General features: G+C 39.3%; 1 protein-coding gene across 4 annotated transcripts in view; it reads right to left on the bottom strand.

Moving 5' to 3' along the window:
* Positions 1-1,503: 1,503 nt before the first annotated feature.
* The window catches only part of TSPAN3 (tetraspanin 3), a 38,249-nt gene continuing 18,120 nt past the window's right edge, over positions 1,504-21,632 (bottom strand). For 2 of the 4 annotated variants that reach the window (XM_063638732.1, XM_055277631.2), the window contains exons 2-7: positions 11,890-12,081; positions 11,619-11,693; positions 9,994-10,095; positions 8,574-8,726; positions 8,184-8,267; positions 1,504-2,408 (exon numbers count right to left, since the gene is read on the bottom strand). In XM_063638732.1, the coding sequence (XP_063494802.1) occupies positions 2,316-2,408; positions 8,184-8,267; positions 8,574-8,726; positions 9,994-10,095; positions 11,619-11,693; positions 11,890-12,081 (699 nt within the window). In that variant the 3' untranslated portion in view covers positions 1,504-2,315. The remainder of the gene's footprint in view (positions 2,409-8,183; positions 8,268-8,573; positions 8,727-9,993; positions 10,096-11,618; positions 11,694-11,889; positions 12,082-21,632) is intronic. The other 2 variants (XM_055277632.2, XM_063638733.1) reach the window with 2 other exon arrangements.

The raw sequence follows: 21,632 nt of genomic DNA, 5'->3' as shown, positions 1-21,632 counted from the left end.
ATCTTTTTGGTCTCACTGGTAATATGGCCAGTCTGAGTCTAGCTGGCAGAGCACATGGGGGCAGGCTGCTCTCTCACCAGGCAAACTGAGGACTGAGTACAGGAAGCGTGTGGAGAATTATCCTCTCGGGCAAGTTCAAGAACAAGGCTACTGCTTGGCATATTTCCCAAAGCCATTTCCCACTCTAGAGGCCCTGTTCTGTCCTGTAGAAAGAGTGGAGGACAACTACCATCACAGTCCAAATATTGCTCACCTCAGGGCCAGCCTGTGACAGGGTAGCCACAAGATGGTTCATATTGAAAACTGGGGGGACCATGCTCGGGGGAAGTGGTGGTAGTGAAAGGTCACAAACATTCTTGCCCACTGTGCAACAGGCAGGGGCAAGAGGTGGGATGGGTCAGTAGTCACATGATAAATCCCCCGGGGCCTCTGAAATCACAAACATTCTGGTAACTTCCACTTTGTGAAGAGGAGTTAGTTTTTACTCCTCTCCTTTCCCATGTCTTCTCCATTTTCAGGTGGGACAGATTTGCATGATATTTGGGCATCTCAAAACTGACGAGCCCAAAACTGACCATGAACTCACACCCCCAGATGTGTTCTCTAACTACTCCCTATCTCTGTGACTTTGTTTCCCCAGTTGACTGAGCCAGAAACCTGGGACTCATCCTAGATAAGTCTTCTCTTCTCCCTTCTCTGTCCCACATCCAATCAATGATCGAATTCCACCATTGTCCTGCCTTCTAACAGCCAGAATCCACCGCTCATCGCCGCCCCCAACAGTGCCCTGCTGCCCACTGCTAAGCTCTCTCAACTGCTATGCCAGCCTAACTGAAGCCCAGTCACACCGATTCATCCTGACTTCAGCACAGCCGGCTTGCATCACCACCTTCTTCTCAGTTCACCTTCCAAATCAAACCTCTGAAGAGCTGCTTCCACCTACAAGTCAGGTCTCACCTCCACAGGATGTTCCATAAGACACTAGAGGACCTGGGTTTTCCTGCTTCTCCAACTTCCTTCCCTAGCCTTGTATTTTAAGCTCCCTGCATACACAATTTTGTTTCACAGTCTTGTGTACCACCTTTCAACAAAGCCTATCTAGCCTCCAAGCTTGGGCATCTCCTCCAGGAAGTCACCCCTGACCTCTCCGGAACTCCCCTTTGGACTCCAATTCTATTACTACAACCACTGCACAGTGTGAAAATTACCTTCTCCTAAGTATGTCTCCTATACTAGGACTCCGAACTCCTTGAAGACAAGGACAGTATCGCCAGTGTATCCTCAGTATCCCCAGTGCCTTGCACAAAGTAGAGCTCTATATTTCTAGGATATACTGGACTGAAAGCATTTGTGGTTTTTTGAATATTAAGGCCTTTAGAATCTGGCAACAACTATAATGAAAACACACGTAAACCATGATGAACTATAGGCAGTGCCAACAAAGAAAACATGACACTGCTGCTCTGGAACTGAAATATCCCCAAAATAATGAACAATGACATGTTGCAGGCTGAAACAGAGTTTACTGAATTAGATTTTTCTATTTACAACTGAGATCACATCTACATACTATTTTGCTAGTCTACATGGGTACATTATTTCCAACAAGCTTAAGACTTACCATGAATGGGCTCATTCATACAAAAACACACTCACACTACTTCTTTTAAAACAGTAGTGCATACATTATACTCCTCCTATAAAGCCAGCTTTGATTAAAAACCACTAGTTTCAAAGCTTAGTCTCTGATTTTGAAGATGAACTAAGATATACACCGTATGATCCTAAAATCTATTTTAGTCATTTTGTACAGCTGCTATCTTATTGGACTACAGTAAATATTTTTTAAAAGGACACTGATGAGGAGCACCATCTGGTGTTAACCTTAACCAGATAGCTGGTTTCCTCCTCCTCCCCCCAAAAACTTCTGGCCAAGAGTTCTCCACTGTGAAGACTGAAAGGACCTGGTGACATTTCGGCATCAGTCCTGTTACCACTTGGAGGTAACAGAAGCAGGCTCATGTCCTCCTTTAATTCTACCACACTACATGACGCGCAATTGGTTCTGAAAATTAGAACGTTCACCATCGTACTTAAAATCTTAGGGGCATGAAGAGTCAGCCAGAACAAGGAAAAAGAAAGTCGCAGGTAGGTAGGTAAGTAGGTGGGCACATGAAAAGCCAAGCTGCTCTGTCCAACACCAGTGTACACGTGTTTTAATAACTAAATGAACTCTGGATGCCAACAGCAGCAGACCTGCTCAATTCACCTTCCAAATCAGAACAAGACCAAAAAGCTCAGGCTTGAGTTGTCAACTATGCATAGGTTCCGCCAGTGATGAGGAGCTCGTAAGCAGGATCTCTACTCCTTCTGCACAACACGATGCAGGCACACAGCATGCCCAGCAGCTGTTGAAAGAAAACAACAATGGGGAAGGAAGGCTGAAAACCCTCTCATGGCAGGTGTGTATTTCTTTGTTGGTAAAAGAGCTGTTTCAAAGTTCAATGACTTCAAATCATCAAAAAGGCAGTAACAACAGTGATAGAAGAAATTTCTTATGAGTACATTATTTTTTAAGGAACTAAGTCCTAAGCTTCAGCTTCCTTCCCAGGAACTCTTCATAAAGCCAGCAGGGAACCAAGTCTCTCTTATTTTGTATCCCCACTACTAGTCTAGCGAGTGCTGTCCAAAAGAACTTTCTGCAGCAATGGAAACATACCACATATGCACTGTCATGTGGCCTTATGTGGCTACTGAGCACCTGAAACATAGTTACTGCAACTAAGGAGTTGTACTTTTAATTTTATTTAAATTAATTTAAATGTAGACACGTGGTTAGTGCCTACCATTCTGGACAGCAAAGGCCTGGGGAGTAGAATGAGCAAGAATGTGTGTGTTTAATGGTGGTCTTTTCAGGCCTTTTGGTTTTTGGAAAACAAAATTCAGTATGTGAATAGCCCTATGGTGGAAAACCAATTCTGATGCCAAAAAAAAAAATGTAGTTGGAAGGTTTTTGTTTCCTTCACATTTACTATTTTTGAAATCCACGGTTCTGTGGTATTATATACATATTACTTTTGAAAGGTCACTCTTCCTTCATCATTTTATTTTAATAAGTCCTAATCCTTCTGTGGTGGCATACTGGAATAGTAATGAAGTCATGCCATGTTATTTTGGATAAGCAAAAGGATTAAGCTGGATTAAAGAGAAAATGATTCTAGAATTTTTGACCTACCTTCTCACAAAATATAATTTTTTTGTGAGATAATTTGCTGTTCTAACTTCTCATTGATGAGGAAAAGCCTCAGTTATTTGATTTTAAAAGACAGGGTCCTCTGTACATATGGGGGTCAATCTAATTTCCGCAAAATGTACCCAATCCATAAACAGACTCTCAAAGTTTGAAGTAGAAGATTAACCACTACTAAGACACATATACACATAAAGATGTCCTCAGTCTGAATTCTCCATGGTATAAAGTCACCCACTCCCATTTCTACCCTGACATTAACCTATATTCTGCCCATTCGGGATATATATTTCCTGCTCAAATTCATCAGTTTCACTATTTCACCATTTGCTGAGTGCTTACTAGTGCAAAGCACCTTAAACACACTTAAGAGGTGAATATTATTTAAAGTTTACTAAACAATTTAAGTCAATTCTAGACCGATGAAGTACCTAATTCCTAGAGAAATACATTTCTGTTCTCTGTACATCAAAATATTGTTAGAACAGCTATAAACTCAAATGCAATTATGTTCTCAGGCAATGTTAAATTGAGCAATAAAAATGCTAAGCTCAGAAATGACTGATTTGCTAGGGGAAAAATATCTCTCTTCCCAGCCCCACGTCCCCACATTCCTTTCAATTGGTTAACTTCTATTAGAGGAGTCAGCATTCTCAAAATGAGGTCTGAAATAAGTACTTCTTTCCCAATTTGTTTATTTCAATGAAATCAACTTGTATTGATTTTAAAACAATTAAATAAACTTGATAAAATTCTACTCATGCTTGGGAATCAGTCTGCTTAAGAACATTAAGCTCTACACAATAATTTCTTATCCTCACCATTAAGTATTATAGGCTCATTTCCAAAGGCCTGCTATACTGAAATTCCATTGATTTTTGAAATATTCCAACAACAGACTTGGAAACATTACACAAATATTTTATCTCCAACATTATTTCTTGCAATGAAATACTCTCTTGCAATATTCAAGGCATGAGAATTAAACTTCACTTAGCCCAAATATAACACCCAGCAACTGCAAAAATTGCAAAAAATGACAAGTGGTGATTAAAAAAACTGACTGGCAAAGTAAAATGTTCTATGATATACCATGTAGCTGGTGGTATGGGGAAATAGGCATTCTTATACAAAAATAAGAACTTTTGCACATTAGAAACACTCTTTTCTGAGAAAAAATTGGAAATACCTATCAAAATTCATTCATACATTCTGATAATACAATTTCATGGTTATAAATTTTTGCTATAAACAGCCCATTAATGTTGATTAAAGTATGCCTATAAAATGGAATACTATGCAGACATGAAATTAAAAAGGCAGATCTATATCCAAAATACACTAATTTGTTTTTAAGAAGGTACAAAAGGTTGCAAACTATATGAGTTCATTTATGTAACATTTTGCAATGTTGGCCAGGGTGTGAGGGGAAGGAGGAGCAAGTTACTCATTTTAATGAATAACTGGTAATTGAGGAGGAGGAGGAAAGGGCAGCCTCCACCGGCTTCACATGCAGCATAGAGACCAGAAAAAAAGCAACATGGCCTTGGGAAACAGTTCTCTATGAAGTCTGCTCTTGATCATTCTATCTTGAGGACATGCCAACTTCATGAGACCCCAAAGTAAAGACTTCGAACATTTTCCCCGTATTGCCTTTGTAGAGAGACAGCCCTACTCACAGCAGATACTCAGGAGCTTAACAAATCAAACCCTAGATTTTTGTCAATTATTAAGACCAGACTCTTCAAATATATAATTCATAATTGATCATGAGTTAAGAGAGTGGCTACTCTCAAAGAAGTGAACTATCCTGCTAATTAATAAGGGGTACATCAAAATTTTTAAAACCTCATTCTTTTATATTCAAAAGTCCTGTTATAACAATTAACTGGTATTTTTCAGGTTTTTCTTTCTTGGTCACTTTGGTCCTACCCAAATCTAGATTATTTAATGGACTAGAGCAAGAGTCACCAAACATTTTCTTAAAGGGCCATATCATAAATATTTTAGGCTTTCCAAACCAAGACAAAAATCAATCTCTATTTGTAACTACTCAACTCTGCCATCGTACCTCTGTATTTTATCCGCTAAAGTGTCAATTAACTGTCAGGTTTCCTGACAAAATTTAGGAATTTAATCTTCTGAAAATCTTATACTTGTAATTGGAGGCAGAGTACAAACAGAGGCAGGGGTCTCTAGAGTTGACACTCTCTGTGTGATGGTCATGCCATACTATCCTTGCTCACTCTAAATTTTGTGGCTAAACAAAGAGGGCCAAGACTGGAGAATCTCCAACCATCCTCTCCAGCTCTAAATTTCTATATTAGGATCAGTGTACAAGCACAAAAGCTCACTGATCTTTCAGTTATTTCTGCCTTTGTTCAGGTTTTCCACACCCAGGGCACCAATCTATCAGATTTTGAATACCAAAAGCTTAGAATGTTTACAGGTACTCTTAAAAACAATTAGGGAAAATGATTAATTCAGATAAATTTTCTCCCCTTAAAACCCAAGTTTTTAAAATTTTCAAAACCACCAGGTTTTGAGTCTGTGAGAGCTCTGAATCCCTAAACTTAAGCAGCCTTGCTGAACTGAAAAAATCAAGCTTTATCAGCTTTTACTTAAGTCAGGGTGACTTAAGTATAAAACACAAATGGCAGTCATATTTAAATTAAGAGACTAGTTAAAATATTTATTGGCCCCTATTGAAAAATATTTAATAAAGAAATATCTGGCAGGCTAAGCCACTTAACTAGTTGAGGGACATAGTTAAAGTGATTATTTTTATCAGTCTTCTATATACATGTTGCATATTTCATGACCACAAGTACCATACAGTTCCAAAGCTTTTTTGCTGCATGCTAATACATGTGGCTTTATTACTGAACATAAAATCATTAAGAATGCACAGTTCAGAATTCTATTTGGGAAAAGAGACCTTCCTCATATTTCATTATTTTTAGCTAAATGAATGTGTTTGCATAAATAATCAAAATATGAAATAAATCCCTGCTGATCATCAGATTACTGCTATGCAGAGATGCAAAGTAAATGCTTAGAAGGGCAAAAGACCATGGCAAATAAAGAGGTAGGCTTTTTAATTAATCATTTCAGGGCTGTCTGAATATCAGCAAAGTAAACAATCATCCTTTTGCCATTTTAAAAGGCCTTTCCCATTAAATACACTAGCTTCTGTTCAAATATACAAAGAGCAAGCAATCCAAGCAAGTTACATTTAAATTAGCAATTACAATGGTTTTATTTAACAAATAAAAGTTATCTACATTTTTCTTTTTAAAAAGAAAAATTTTTTTTTGTTAGAAATAGAGTCTTATGGCCGGGCGCGGTGGCTCACACTTGTAATCCCAGCACTTTGGGAGGCCGAGACGGGCGGATCACGAGGTCAGGAGATCGAGACCATCTTGGCTAACATGGTGAAACCCCGTTTCTACTAAAAATAACATAAAATTAGCCAGGCGTGTTGGCGGGCGCCTGTAGTCCCAGCTACTCGGGAGGCTGAGGCAGGAGAATGGCGTGAACCCAGGAGGCGGGGCTTGCAGTGAGCTGAGATCGCACCACTGCACTCCAACCTGGGGGACACAGCGAGACTCCGTCTCAAAAAAAAAAAAAAAAAAGAAAAAGAAATGGAGTCTTATTGCCCAGGCTGGTCTCAAACTCCTAACCTCATGGGATCCTACTGCGTCGGTCTCCCAAAGTGCTGGGATTACAGGTGTAACCCATCACACCTGGCTCTTTTAGCTCTTGAAATAGGTTTCAGGCTTAAGAAAGTATAAGCTGAAGCTGGGCGCAGTGGCTCACGCCTATAATCCCAGCACTTTGGGAGGCCGAGGCAGGTGGATCACCTGAGGTCAGGAGTTCAAGATCAACCTTGCCAACATGGTAAAAACCTGTCTCTACTAAAAATACAAAAATTAGCTGGGCATGGTAGTGGGAACCTGTAATCCCAGCTACTTGGGAAGCTGAGGCAGAAGAATCGCTGGAACCCGGGAGGCAGAGGTTGCAGTGAGCTGAGATCACACCATTGCACTCTAGCCTGGGCAACAAAAGCAAAACTCTGTCTCGAAAAAAAAAAAAAAGAAAAGAAAGCATAAGCTGGGTGCAGTGGCTCACGCCTGTAAATCCCAGCACTTTAGGAGGCCAAGACAGGAGGACTGCTGCTTGAGGCCAGGAGTTTGAGACCAGCCTGGGCAACATAATGAGACCCCATTTCTGAAAGAAAAAAAAAAAAATTAAAAATTAGTCCAGTGTGGTGGCCCGTGCTTGTAGTCCCAGCTACTGGAGACGCTGAAGCAGAAGGATCGCTTAAGCCCAGGAGCTCAAAGTTACAGTGAGCTATTATCATGTCACTGCACTCAAGCCTGGGTGACAGAGTGAGACCTTGCCTCTATTTTTAAAAGTTGTTGTGTTTAGTGCCAGAGACCAGTGCTGTAGTACCAGTTCTTGATTTAGGTATATGAATATATAAAACCCGTGAGGACAGAAAAACAAGAACTAGAGGGAGAACTAGCACACAAAAAAACTGAATAAAGCTTTGTATTCCCAAACTGAAAGAAAGAAGTATAATTTTTAAAAATTTTGTGACATTCTATTAAAATATCTTCCAAGAATACACTAAGACAACAGTTCGTTTATGTTTTGAACAGGTCACTCACTAATCAAGAAAGACAGTAACATGAGGAGTTCCCTCAACACATGGTCCCTCCCGATCCAGATTTCTGGTTTCTTTAGACCGTTCCGCGTCTAGGTGTATAGACAAGAAATGGAAGACATGGGAAATGGGAGGCCAGTACCTCAGTCACTTCGACATTACCTACATACACAAAGATTCACTGTGATGGGGATTAAAACCATTCAGGGCTGACAACAGAGAACCAACTCACTCTGATAGAACTCCTTGGCAAGCTGTGCTTACCTGAATAGCTGCAAATGCCAGTGCAGCCCAGATCACATGCATCATGATTTCTTGTAGCTTCTTCACAACTAGAGCCTCACACCCCTGTAACAAACAGTCATCCTCGTTAGAAGTGTTCTTTAAAAGTTAAAGCTGCAGATTCACAGGCCACTACCCACTGACAGAAAGGGAAATGACAGAAACTGAAAGAGGGGAAAAAAAGATTCCATGATTGGTATAATTTACAGACATGTAATTAAAACAAAGACAATGCATTTTATAATAATTTACAGTAAAACAATATGACATTAAAGACAAGCAAGATGGCAGAAAAGAAGTCCCAGATGGTGATAAGACATGGTGAAAAACGGGTTAATCAGGCTAGACTCAAGTCGTGGCCAAGAGACTCACCTCAGCATAGAGGTCAGAAGGGTGGGCCAGGCTGCCATTACAATTGCTGGCAGTCTCTCTGCAGCAGCTAAGAGGGACACTCTGGTTTTTGGTTTCTTTGAACCAATCTGTATTTTCCCAGTCTGAGTAGTTGTGAATTCCACAACAATGCAGCTAAAGGAGAAGAGAATAGGTATTATTCCTCACAAAACCCAAATACCTGAAGTTCCATGTACTACAGAGCTTTAAAATAAGCTACTCTAGACCAGTGATGTCCGATATAACTTTCTATAATAATGGAAAGCCTGCATGATCCAATATAGTAGCCACTAGCCACATGAAGCTCTACTGAGCACTTAAATTGTGGCTAGTGTGACTAGAAAACTGCATTTTAAATTTTAATGTAAACAGCCAGACATGGCTGGTGGCTCCAGAACCTCCATATGAAAAATACATTGCCAGGCCGGGTGCAGTGGCTCACGCCTGTAATCCCAGCACTTTGGGAGGCCGAGATGGGCAGGTCGCCTGAGGTCAGGAGTTCGAGACCAGCCTGACCAACACGGTGAAACCCCGTCTCTACTAAAAATACAAAATTAGCTGGGCGTGGTGGCATATGCCTGTAATCCCTGCTACTCAGGAGGCTGAGGCAGGAGAATCACTTGAACCCAGGAGGTGGAGGTTGCAGCGAGCCAAGATCGCGCCATTGCACTCCAGCCTGGGCAACAAGAGTGAAATTTCGCCATCTCAAAAAAAAAAAGAAAAGAAAAGTACACTGCCTATAAGGGGTAGTTTCTAACCAAGTAAAATCTTCATGTCTTACATGTTAAATATCTGGTTCCAAGTTAAATATTATTTCCAATGACAAAGTATTTAAAATATTTTGTCTTAAAAATTTTGAGATTTGCTTTAAGATAATGAAGCAAAAAGTAAGTAGGGGCAATAAAACTGACGAAAAGTTGATATTACTGAGGCAGGGTTGGGGTGCAAACATCTATTCTACTATTCTTTCTATCTTCGTGTGTATCAAACTGTCCATAACAACTTTTTTTTGACAGTTCATCTGTTGCCTTTTCTGATCTTGTTTTCTAAAGGTATATATAGACCTCCCACCTCCCCTGGAGTCAATCTGGACTCCCACCTTTCCTGTGACACATACCTCTCTCTTGCATCATCACCCCTTTGGCTAAGTACTTTGGGAGAGTACAGACTGGGGTCAGGGAAAGGGAATTCAGATGATAAAAAAAAAGTTCAAGATGTTTCTCATCTGGCTAGGTGATGAAATAAACTTCTCAAGGGTGAAGGTTGGGGAAAAATATTGGTCACATCAGGATAGCCATGGATGTGAAGGGACATGGCTAATTTACACAGAAATAGCAGTTAGTTTAATGTTGACCCAATAGTGATTGGTCCTCAAAAACAAATCTGCCTCAAGAAAGCTCACCTGTCTCTGTACATAATCAATAGCCCGGCTAGCAGCATCAGGGTTGGTTCCATTGTAGGTCTTATACACTTTCTGAATGCTGCGATCAACCTCATTTTCCACCTGAATCAGAACAAAGAATTCAGTCCCTCAAAAATATTAGTAAAAGTAACATTAGTCAAGGCTCCTACTAAAATACTTAAATAAAATGTTTGCAAGTTGCCAGATCTCTATGAATTTCTTGTAAAGTTTTCTCCCTTCCTGCCTTCATCTTCATATAGATATAGATGAAGGCAGGAGGGAGAAAAGTGACAGGTAAAAATTCAGACACATACCACATAGATTCAAGCATTCAAAGAGAGGATTGTGTGCAAAATGGCAGGCTAACAATGTATTCAAAAGGGAGAAAAGTTGAGGCTTGGGATAGATGTCCTAAATTATAAATGGACGCCTTCCTTTTACAAATAAGTTTCTCAGAAGACTACTCATTTTCCTTTCCTAAAGGAGGTGAAACAAAATAACTCTGAAGCTCCTGTAAGATACTTTTAGGACAAACGCCAACATTATTTCCATTTTATTTATTCAATGTTTAGAGTTGGCTAAAGGTGCAAAAGTAATCAGAAGGTTTAAAAAAATCAGTCCTTAGAAGTGGCACTTTATGAAAAAGCTACTGTTCAATGTATTGCAAAAAGGAGACAGGAAACAAGCTTCATAGCTTATTGCTGCCAATTACTAAAATGGCAAGCAAGTATCATTTAGTAAAGTTTGCTTGTACCAGATCCTCCTTACCCCTTGGAGGACTGGACTTATCTGGTAATTACAACAGCAATATAATAAGTCCACAAAATTGATAACCAGATCATAGGTAGGGACATAATCCATTGCATTTTTTTTTTTAGCACAGCTTTACAGTACCTTACGGATCAATGATCTGAAAATTAACTTGGCATATTATGCCCTTGACTCAAAACCATTAAGTTACAATGAGAATGAGTCTATTATGTCTTTACCATGCCTCTAAAATTATACCCATATTAATTAATTTAAAGCAGCCTGTTTAGCCTTAAGTAGTACTAGAGGTAGGCAGCAAAATCAGGCAAAATAGAAAGGAAGGAACGGTGAAATGATTAAAAAGAATGAAGGTCAAGAAAGGAGTGCTGGCACCAGCTGACTTGGTGTTCTAAGTTGGCAGGACCCCTTGTTCCTCAGGACAGGGGTGGAAGGTGGGATCACAACTCACAACATCTTTTTCTATGTTCAGGACCAAAGCATTTTTTAAAGAGACAATGGAAAACAAAATCCTGAGTTTGGTTCTTCTAAAAGCAGAAATCAGAAAATTATGCCTCCCCTCATATAGGCAATCTGTGTGTTAAGGAAATCTGAACAAACTTCTCAGCTAATTATTCATTTGCAGCTATAAATACCTATAATCAAGAACAATACATATATAATACTCTGCTATATTAAATGAGGTGAGGAGTCTTGACATGTAAATATTTGCCAATTAACTTTAGATATTTGAAATACAGATTAAACAAGTAAGGCAAAAGAAAATGTTTACTCTGATAAAATGAATATGTTCTATTTTACTTGAAACACTTACACCACCTTTTAAGGCATTATGTGAATTACAGTAGACAACATACCTTTGCTCTGTAAACATATCCCAAAACCGCTACAACAACTTCTGTGACAAAAACCAAGAGCAGGATGATGACAAACTGTAAGAAAACATTGTTTAAAATTATATACAAATGAAAAAATAACTTTAAATACACTCGATTTAAAGTTATCAGAAATAATTGCTAGAAGTTTAAATGCTAACTCTGTTCCAACTATAAGAGCCAAGGAGCCTTATGTTCAAGAAGACAGTAGCGTAGACTAAATACTCCTGCGTGCTCTCACAACACATCTTACCGTGGCAAGTCCACAGCGACTTTCCCGGATTGTGGCACAGCAGCCAATTAGCCCAATGATGAAAAGCAGGGCTCCTACAGCTATGATCACTACAGCAGGGATGAGCGTGTACACATCTTCAAAGAAGTGGTCATAGTCGTCATAAGTGATGAAGACATAGGCTCCCACATAGCATAAAATGCCAGCTGCCCCCTGTAGAAAACAAAGTCAGTACTGGTCTCTAAGCACTGCTGGTAAAAATTTCCTATTATTGCTTAGTATGGTATAATTTAATGAGAGTTACCGTAACTGTTATAGACTTTTCAGTAAAGCTGAAAAGTCTTCTATGATTCCTTATTAAGAGCATTTCTATACTAAAGTTAAAAAGTTATCCACACTTCACCTACTTTTCAAGAATTGATGGTTCAGCTAGAACCAAGAAACCATAACCAAAAAATAACAACGATGACACACACCTACACATCCCTAAAGGCTTACTGTAGCTCAATTCCACATCCAATACGGATCAGGATGGTAGTAGGGGGGTCCTTGCTCACTGCAGTTGCCCTCAGTAAGTGGGGAAATTTGGTAGAAATGACAGAGCTTGGATTTGAATTCAGGCAATCTGACTCCAGAATCTGCACTTCTAATCTCTATCTACCCCACCTCAAGGAAAAGAAAATACACCAACTAGTAAGCATGATACCCACTCAACTTCCAAAAATCTTGCTGTCCTAGAGACAGCGAAATGGCAAAGCTAGAGGGCTGTCATTAAAGAACATTGCAAGCCCTCTATTAATTCTTTAGAATGGTGGTTCTCAAACTTTCAAGTGACTAGGAATTGCCTGGGGATCTGAATAACATGCAGATTGATTCAGGAGGTCTGAGGAGGAGCCTGAGAGTCTGCATTTCTAACAAATTTCCAGGTGATGCTGGTGCAGCTTCTTCTTGGAGCGCACTCTGAGTAACAAGGTATTAAAGACCTAAAGGGAAAGTGAACACACAAAGACAAGCGATAGGTGTGTCTTATTTCAGCCGCTGCTCCAGGCATCATTCTCCAGCTGCAGAGTCTTACTTTCTCCGCTATTGTCAATTTTGCTATCTTTGGGTACCAGCTCTGTGCTGACAGCCCAATGCCACTGGCTCATATGCAAACAAGCAAATGCAGTGTCAGAGTAAGTGTTAAAACATTTGGTTATCATTTGGATAACAATGAGTTATCATTTGTAGAGTACTTTTAAACTTTCACAAGAAGTATTTCATCATCCTTTAAAATTTAACATATAAATCATCTTCAAACTAGAAACAGCTGCCACGGTGATACTGGAAATATCATTAACTTCTCTGAACCTGAAAACCCAGATCATTTAAGTTTATGAAATTCAGTAAGCTTGGGGATCATCAGTATATTTTTTTACACTAGGCCATAAGGATCACTGTCAGATGAGGAAGAAAAAGACTCCATTTACGTAAATTTGGGAAAGTAACTTGATTTTTTAAAATGTAACATGAACTTTTTAAAGTGAGAAGACAACTAGAATAATGAAGGCAATTTTTAAAAACATTGTTTTAAAACTCTCTTCCTCTGGCTTCCAAGAGGCCCCACTGCTGGTTTTCTTCCTACTTCCCCAGGTGCTCGCTTTTTCATTCTCTTCACGGACTCTGAGATGTTAGTGATCTCCAGAGTTCTGTCTTTGGCCTTATTCTTTAGTCATTCTCTAGGCTTTCCATGGGCTACAGCAGCTATGGCTTCATTAGTCATTGTAGCTCACTACCTGAGCTATCATCTCAGACCTACACATTTCCATCTGCGAGTTCCAGAGACATGCCATCCTCAACCTGTCTCAAACCCTTTCTGCCTTCCTGCCCAGCCCATCTAATCTTCCCTTACATTCCTATCATAGCAAAAGGTACCAGACATCTAATTTTTCTGGTCAAACATCTGAGGATTAACTTTCCTTGCCCCACCTCTATAACCCATAAGTCACAAAACTTCAAGTTTACTTCCAAAACATTATTCGAATACCTCAACTCCGCTTCAACCCCATTGCAGTGCTTCTGTTTTAATTTGGGACTTATCTTATCCCCCTAAATCTTACTTATTGACTCTCCCTGCATCTTAATATATTCTTTATACTACCAGGGTTAAATTTATTAAAAATACAAACCAGATCAAGCCATAGCCTTACTTAAAATCAGGATGAGGCAAGTGAGTCCCCAATGAACCAAGCTGTTCCTCCTTTTCAGCCTCAGATCTCATTACCCCTTGTGAAATATGAATATAGAACTGTTACACCCAAATGGACCACATATTCTCTCACTTCTTTCCCTCTGCTGCTCTCTCTAGAATGCTCTCTTCAAATGCCTAGGAACTCCTTGTCGCTCATTAAGATGAAGTTTAAATGTTACCTCTTCCTTTTGGAAGCCATTCTTGACCATTTCAGGCTGGATTAGCTGCCCTTGGTGGACACAAGCATCTCCCAGTGCATGGTTCTAACAGAATATTTATCAAAACGGTTGCAATTATAGCTATACCTGTCTCAACACACCTTGAGAGCACAAATTGTACCCATCTGTCCTTCACCCTTGTATCATCTAGAACAATGCTTGGCAGACAGCAGAGATCAGTTAAAATTTATTGAGTACACCTCATCTCACCCCTTTCCCTTGAAATCACCCTCCCAACTCTATCATAAGCTTTGGTTTGTATTTGCGTTGGTTTGTATTTGTATTTGGTTTGTATCTGGTTTCTCTTCAGTTCAATGCTTATAGCTTTTAGTTCACTATTCAATTATTTGGCAACTTAATCCAGGTTGCTGAATTCTGATGGCCATTACATCTGGAATATATTAATGTATCATAAATATCTGTCATAAATATAAACGCTGTACTTACAGCAAACTGCCTGTTCAAAGGTTCTCGGAGTTCACTGACATATGTGCTTTTGGGGCATGGTACTAGAGAATGAAGGTGAGCACAAAAGTGGGGAGTGGGGAAGAAGACAAATAGCTTAATTTAACTTAATTTTATTTTATTTATTTTCTTTTTTTTGAGATGGAGTCTCGCTCAGTCACCCAGGCTGGAGTGCAGTGGCGCGATCTCGGCTCACTGCAGGCTCTGTCTCCCAGGTTCATGCCATTCTCCTGCCTCAGCCTCCCGAGTAGCTGGGATTACAGGCGCCCGCCACTACGCCCGGCTAATTTTTTGTATTTTTAGTAGAGACGGGGTTTCACCATGTTAGCCAGGATGGTCTCAATGTCCTGACCTCGTGATCCGCCCGTCTCGGCCTCCCAAAGTGCTGGGATTACAGGCGTGAGCCATCGCGCCTGGCCAGAAATAGCTTAATTTTAATTTGGGTGCATTTATTACAGAAGTATGTCAACTACTTAACACTCTTCCCAAATACCCCTTTTTATTGACTTGTGTGATATATATTCATACACATGTACACATACACATTTTGCTAACGTAAATAGTATCAGTCCTCACGCTAAATTAGAAGCGATCTGAAGTGTAAATTAATCAAATTTTGTCATTTGTTTTTACTAGACATTTCTCTATCCTTTAATGTTGTAGCTTTTTTTTACTCAAAAAGGCAGTATTTATTTCTTAAAAGGCTTGAGTTAAAATGAATTCCATTTCTGGGCTTTCGGTACACCTACTGAAACTTCACTAGTTTTAGCCTATGTAAATTCGAATGAAAATAAGAGAAAACTGGAGGCCATATGTACTTAACAATCAACCTGAAGCATAGTTCACTGAAGAACTACTTGCATTTTAGATATAAATTGATGACTTTTCAATCTAAAGAGGTTCCTATGAGACTCACACTTAGTGCTGCTTGGAGATGGGCCAAGGGAAATGTTTCCTCTGCTGCCACTGCCACTCCTCCCTAAAAGAGGCACTCATCTGAAACTGAGACTACAAGAAAGCAGAAAAACCAGCAACAGAGACAACCAGATGCACAACAAATGCAATGGAGGGCTGTGGGGAGCTGCCATTTGTAAAGCTGCCTCTTCTTTTCTGATAGACTCTACAACAGTTTTTTTTCCCAGGCTGCAACCAGTCAACATCCAAGTCACACAACAAGATGAGAACGTAACAAAGCTCTATTTGGCAACATATAGTGAAAGGAACTTACTAGTTGCACACACCAAAGAGGAAACTGCACGGATTGCTGATATGAAACTATACACATCAAATTGCTTATAAATAGACGATGTGTTTCCTAAATTGAAAACAGCTTCAAATTTTGCTTTTACTGAAATCTGTATATGGTGCTTATATCTTATGCTGTATAATAAACAATTATGAAATGACACTGGTTACTTTGAAAATATAGAAGAGGTATCCCAGTAGCGGCTGAAGACCTAAAAACAGCCAAAAGTAATTGTTGTAATGATATCCAACCATCAATATGAAGAACACCCAAAAGAACATGGGAAACAGTATAGTAAATGGAAGAGAGGTTCTAAGAAATTCCTAACTAGTATGCATAGGGACTTTGTCGTCCCTCAGATTTTTAATGCAGAAATTGTGGCTATCAGAAAAGCTATATAAAAGGTGAGCTTAAATTCTTTTGAAAGGCCATGATGGGATTGAGATCTATCAAAGGATCTGAGCTTTGCCAATAAAGCAGCTGCAAAGGAGGGGGGTGGGGAGGAGGGAGGTACAACAGAAAAGGAGATGAAATGTAGAACTTGGAAGCAGCTGAACTGCTTTAGTCACCACTGAGAAAATCTGAGCCTGTAAGGAGGATTTGTGCCAGGACAGTATACTAAAAATATTCATCCTTTTTACAAAGAAGTGAAAGGAAATTTAGGCAAAAGGCTGAGGTCTGAAATTACAGAAAGAATAATTTTTAAAAAACCATTCTTATCTTTTAATAAGCCTACACTCTAAATAAAGTCACAACATTTTAAAACTTTAGGAGAGCCAGTGCTTTTCCACTAAGCTGTTTCTCTAAAAAATAAAGCCATCTTGTTATAAAATTTTGCAAGTGTATGAGTTCCAAAAGTATGATACTTCATTTTATGCTTTTACCCTTCCTCTACATATGCACAAATGTGAAATATCTTAAAGAGATTTCATTCTTATATGAGATTGCTTTTTCCATAGCTTAGAAACTAGTTTTTGGGGAGGTAATTTTCAAATATTCTATGAAAGAGACAAGGAGATAAAATGTTAAAATCTGGGCCAGGCGCAGTAGCTCACACCTGTAATCCCAGCACTTTGGGAGGCCAAGGCCGGCAGATCATCTGAGGTCGGGAGTTCAAGACCAGCCTGACCAACATGCAGAAACCCCGTCTCTACTAAAAATACAAAATTAGCCGGGCGTGGTGGCACATGCCTGTAATCTCAGCTACTCAGGAAGGCTGAGGCAGGAGAATCACTTGAACCCGGGAGGCAGAGGTTGCAGTGAGCCGAGATTGCGCCACCGCACTCCAGCCTGGGCAACAAGAGCAAAACTCAGTCTCAAAAAAAAAAAAAAAAAAAAAAAAAAGTTAAAATCTGTAAAACTATTAAATTCCTTCATTTTCATCAACCACGGTGTAACTTGCCATTGGAATGTGGCAATATTAAAAATGAAATGGATTTGCTACAAGTGGGGAGATAAAGTAGTTCTGTTGCCAAAATTATACCTACATGGAGATTTAGAAATACGAAGGCGAAAGCATCCCACAGGACATTTTGGGTGAAGCTGAAGCAAAGAATAGAAGTGATTTTCTTGCAGTGGTATGTAGTAGCCATTGATGATGATTCACTTCTAGAACTGGCAAGAATCAAGACAATGTAAAGACAGGCACCATCTGGACTTTATTCACCTAAAAGCACAGTGCCTGACAAATTCTTGCTTGCCTGTGTGAACTGCTCCTTCAGTGATTTTTGCCAAAGAATCAATTAGTAAAGTGAAGTGACTGGAGTGTTGAGAGAAAGGAAAAAAAGTCAAGAAGTAAGACTGAGCAAAAAATGCTGTACTCTAGACTTTGTAAGAAAGCAGGTTTTAAAAGCAGAGGGAAAAAATCGGCAGGAATCCATCTTATGCATATATCTTTTTAACATTTAATCCAGAGTTTCCTGTACTGTCATATTATTTTTCATATACCTCTTTTCTATCCTGGGAAGAATCATTGGCAATTCCTTACAGTGGATTTCTGAAAGCTTCCCCAAACTCCACCCTTATGCCATTACAAGTGTCTTAAAATCATCTTAAATCCACGAGGTCAGGAGATCGAGACCATGGTGAAACCCCGTCTCTACTAAAAATACAAAAAATTAGCCGGGCGTGGTGGCGGGCGCCTGTAGTCCCAGCTACTCGGGAGGCTGAGGCAGGAGAATGGCGTGAACCCGGGAGACGGAGCTTGCAGTGAGCCGAGATTGCGCCACTGCACTCCAGCCTGGGCGACAGAGCGAGACTCCGTCTCACAAAAAAAAAAAAAAAAAAAAAAAAAAAAAAAAAAATCATCTTAAATCGTTTAGCATTCTACTTGCCATAATGTATATTCTCTAATTCAACCATGCTTTCTTTCACCTCTGACTTAATCTGATAGAATAGTTTACGTCACTAAATACAACCACTTCTTATGTAAGTCCACTACCTGAATATATCATTTACTCTCTTACCAACTCTCAAGGTAAAAAGGCCATTCCAAAGACTCCAAATTCTCTTTCAGAAATTAAAGCTACTCTTACGAAGAATTTCCGAAGCTATTAAATAATATCATTTTCTACCTAACAAACTGATCAACAATAAAGTTAAGGAATATTCAAATATGTGTGAGGGTGCAGAGAGAAGGGCCCTCAGATGGGCGGGAGCACAAACTAATAGAGAATCATCTTTTTGGAAACAATCTGGCAATACATATCTGCCTCAGCACTGATGCCTTTATACCTACTTATTCCACTTCCAGGAATCTATCCTTAAGAAAGTTAGTCAGAAACACAGATTTGCGTAAAAGGTAATTCATCGAGATGTTGTAACGAAATTATGGCTGCAAAAATGAAAATGAGAAAGCCCTGGTATTCAGAGGTGTGTTTGCATTCGGCCCTGAAATATTTTCTTAAAGCATCATTTAATAATATGCTTGTGGTGTGATAGGGGAAAAAACACATATATCACATATTGGAAACAAACCAAAATGTTAATATTGGTTGTCTCTGGGTGGTAGAACTATGGGTGATATCAGTTTGCTTTTTAAAATACTTTTAGTGTCTTCTTTAAAATATATTACTTGCATAATTAGAATAATAGTTAAAATTATGTCTGAAATTGAGGCTTTAACGTTCTCTCACCAATGAATTCATCCCTGGATGTATCCTTAACCAACCAAAAACAGACACCTCTTCCATCCTAAATATTTTAGGCACCTCTGCCAATCTCTCCCACTTACCACTTTTCTCAGGTCTGTGTGGCTTTGACTCATCCTGTACATGTTTTCTGATTATCTAACACAATTCTTTCAATGTACATTATGTTCCTCTTCTCATAAATATTACTTTTCAAGGCAACAAGGTTTTTTTAAAGTCCTACTTAAATTGGGGTGTAAAGTTTTGTGTTTTTTTAACTCACCACTATACTAATGAGAAAATTCTATTTTTTTTTTTTTTTTTTTTTGAGACAGGGTCTCGCTATGTTGCCCAGGCTGGCCTCAGACTCCTTCACTCAGGGGATCCTCTCATTTCAGTCTTACTTGTAGCTAGGATTACAGGCATGTGCCACCACGCCTGGCTAAGAGTTTAAAGTTCTGACAAGCCACTTTTGCCATCAACATCACTATTATTATTGCCATTATTCTTAAATAAGAAATATTTTAATCCTTTTTACTGCTATTACTCTGATGATATGCCAAAGGTCATGCTCCTCAATTCTGCCTTATTTTCACCTTTTCTCTATTTGGTTTTTCATAATCATTATTAAACCAGCTTAACAAAGTTGTTCTATTTAATCCAATATCTACTGGCTGAACAACTCAAAAGTTCAGGTGGCAAAGAAACTGGAGATTAACCAATTGCCATTGCCAAATTATTGTAACAGCATGGAAATTGGCTGTTTCCAGACGGTAGGGCTCCAGAGGTTATCTGATAAGCATGAAATTTAAATACGCATTTTCTTTGAGACCCTCTGTTACCCCACCCTACTCTAATTGTAAAAAGAGTCCATTACAACATCATAGGAGCTTGAGGTGCTTAAGCTTTGTAATGCTAGAGTTCATCCACGCTTGGGTTGTGTTTAATCAGTAGCAACAACAACGTAAGTTACAAAATGTCAACATTTATTCTAGAACCCCTTTAGTAGATTAAAAACAACATATAAATGCAGATAATTTTTCTTACCTATTAACTCTGCCTAACTACTAAAAGGAAGACAGTGAGGAGAAGGAAGAGGAAGAAGATATGTTAATATTTTTCAATAAAGACTTACTTGAGACCAGCCATGAGTAAGATTTCCGGGGGAAAGGTGCATGTAGAAATTTAATTCGATGAAAAGTCTACCCTTTCTCCCCATTAGCTGTCAGACTACAGGGACTGTGTTTACTCTATTTCTCAAAAAAAGGTCAAGGGTAGATATTCAACACGCATTTACTCATGAATGATTCTTAGTACACCTGTTTGGTCTAAGTACAAACTTTATGGAATACATTTTCCGAAAAAAAATCAAACAAGCCTAACCTGAATTGGATCTTATGGAATAAAATTCAATAAATTATTTCAAAGCATGATAAATATCCTAGAAAGCTAATAACCCATTCCTTAAACTGCAACCAGAGAGAGCGCCCCTGCTGATTCCAAGTTCTAAATGATTACTCAGGGCCACAAGGCTCTTTGTCAGTGGACAGGTGACTAAGAATGTAGTAAGAGTGGAAACATTCATTTTCTTAACTGTTGAAGACAAACTAAGACACACACTTCCTATTATGTACTTGCTTCCTGACAAGTTAGATTTTCTTCTAGTGAATTGAAAACAAGTATGAAAAAGCAAAGTTAGCTGAAGGCGTGTCCCATGACATATTCTTTGTCAGAGCAGTCATTCATAATAGGAGAAATACAGCAAGTAGAGAAACAAATTCCAGGATATCAGATGCAGGTTCCGGTTTAAAAGTATCATATTACCACCTCAAATGTGTAGGATGTGCTGGAAAACACAAAGTATGTACAAGATTTGTGACAAGGGAGAACCACACTTGAAATACCTCATTATAAGGTTTTATTTTTTAAACAAAAGCATGACGGTATAAACCTCTTAGTAATTTGAATATAGCAAGTATATTTTTTCCTTACAGCCTATAGCCTGTTCCTTCAGTTCTGAATCCCCCCAATCTCCCAATCTCTTCCAAATCACCCAAGTCAGCAACTTTTTTTTTTTTTTTTTTTGAGATGGAGTCTTGCTCTGTCACCCAGGCTGGAGTGCAGTGGCGCAATCTCGGCTCACTGCAAGCTCCGCCTCCCGGGTTCGCACCATTCTCCTGCCTCAGCCTCTCCGAGTAGCTAGGACTACAGGCGCCCGCCACCACGCCCGGCTAATTTTTTGTATTTTTAGTAGAGACGGGGTTTCACCGTGGTCTCGATCTCCTGACCTCGTGATCCGCCCGCCTCAGCCTCCCAAAGTGCTGGGATTACAAGCGTGAGCCACCACGCCTGGCCAGCAACTTCTTATACTCCAGATTTTTTTTGCCAACATAAAGCACTACCCAATCACTTTATCACATCACCCTTTAATTCTCTGCATAACACATCACTCTGATCATTTTTCTTGTTTATTTTTG

The sequence above is a fragment of the Symphalangus syndactylus genome, chromosome 5, assembly GCF_028878055.3.
Source record: "Symphalangus syndactylus isolate Jambi chromosome 5, NHGRI_mSymSyn1-v2.1_pri, whole genome shotgun sequence".
In the NCBI taxonomy this organism is placed as follows: domain Eukaryota; kingdom Metazoa; phylum Chordata; class Mammalia; order Primates; family Hylobatidae; genus Symphalangus; species Symphalangus syndactylus.
Note: the sequence above shows the minus strand (reverse complement) of the source record. Positions and strands in the feature narration are given on the sequence as shown.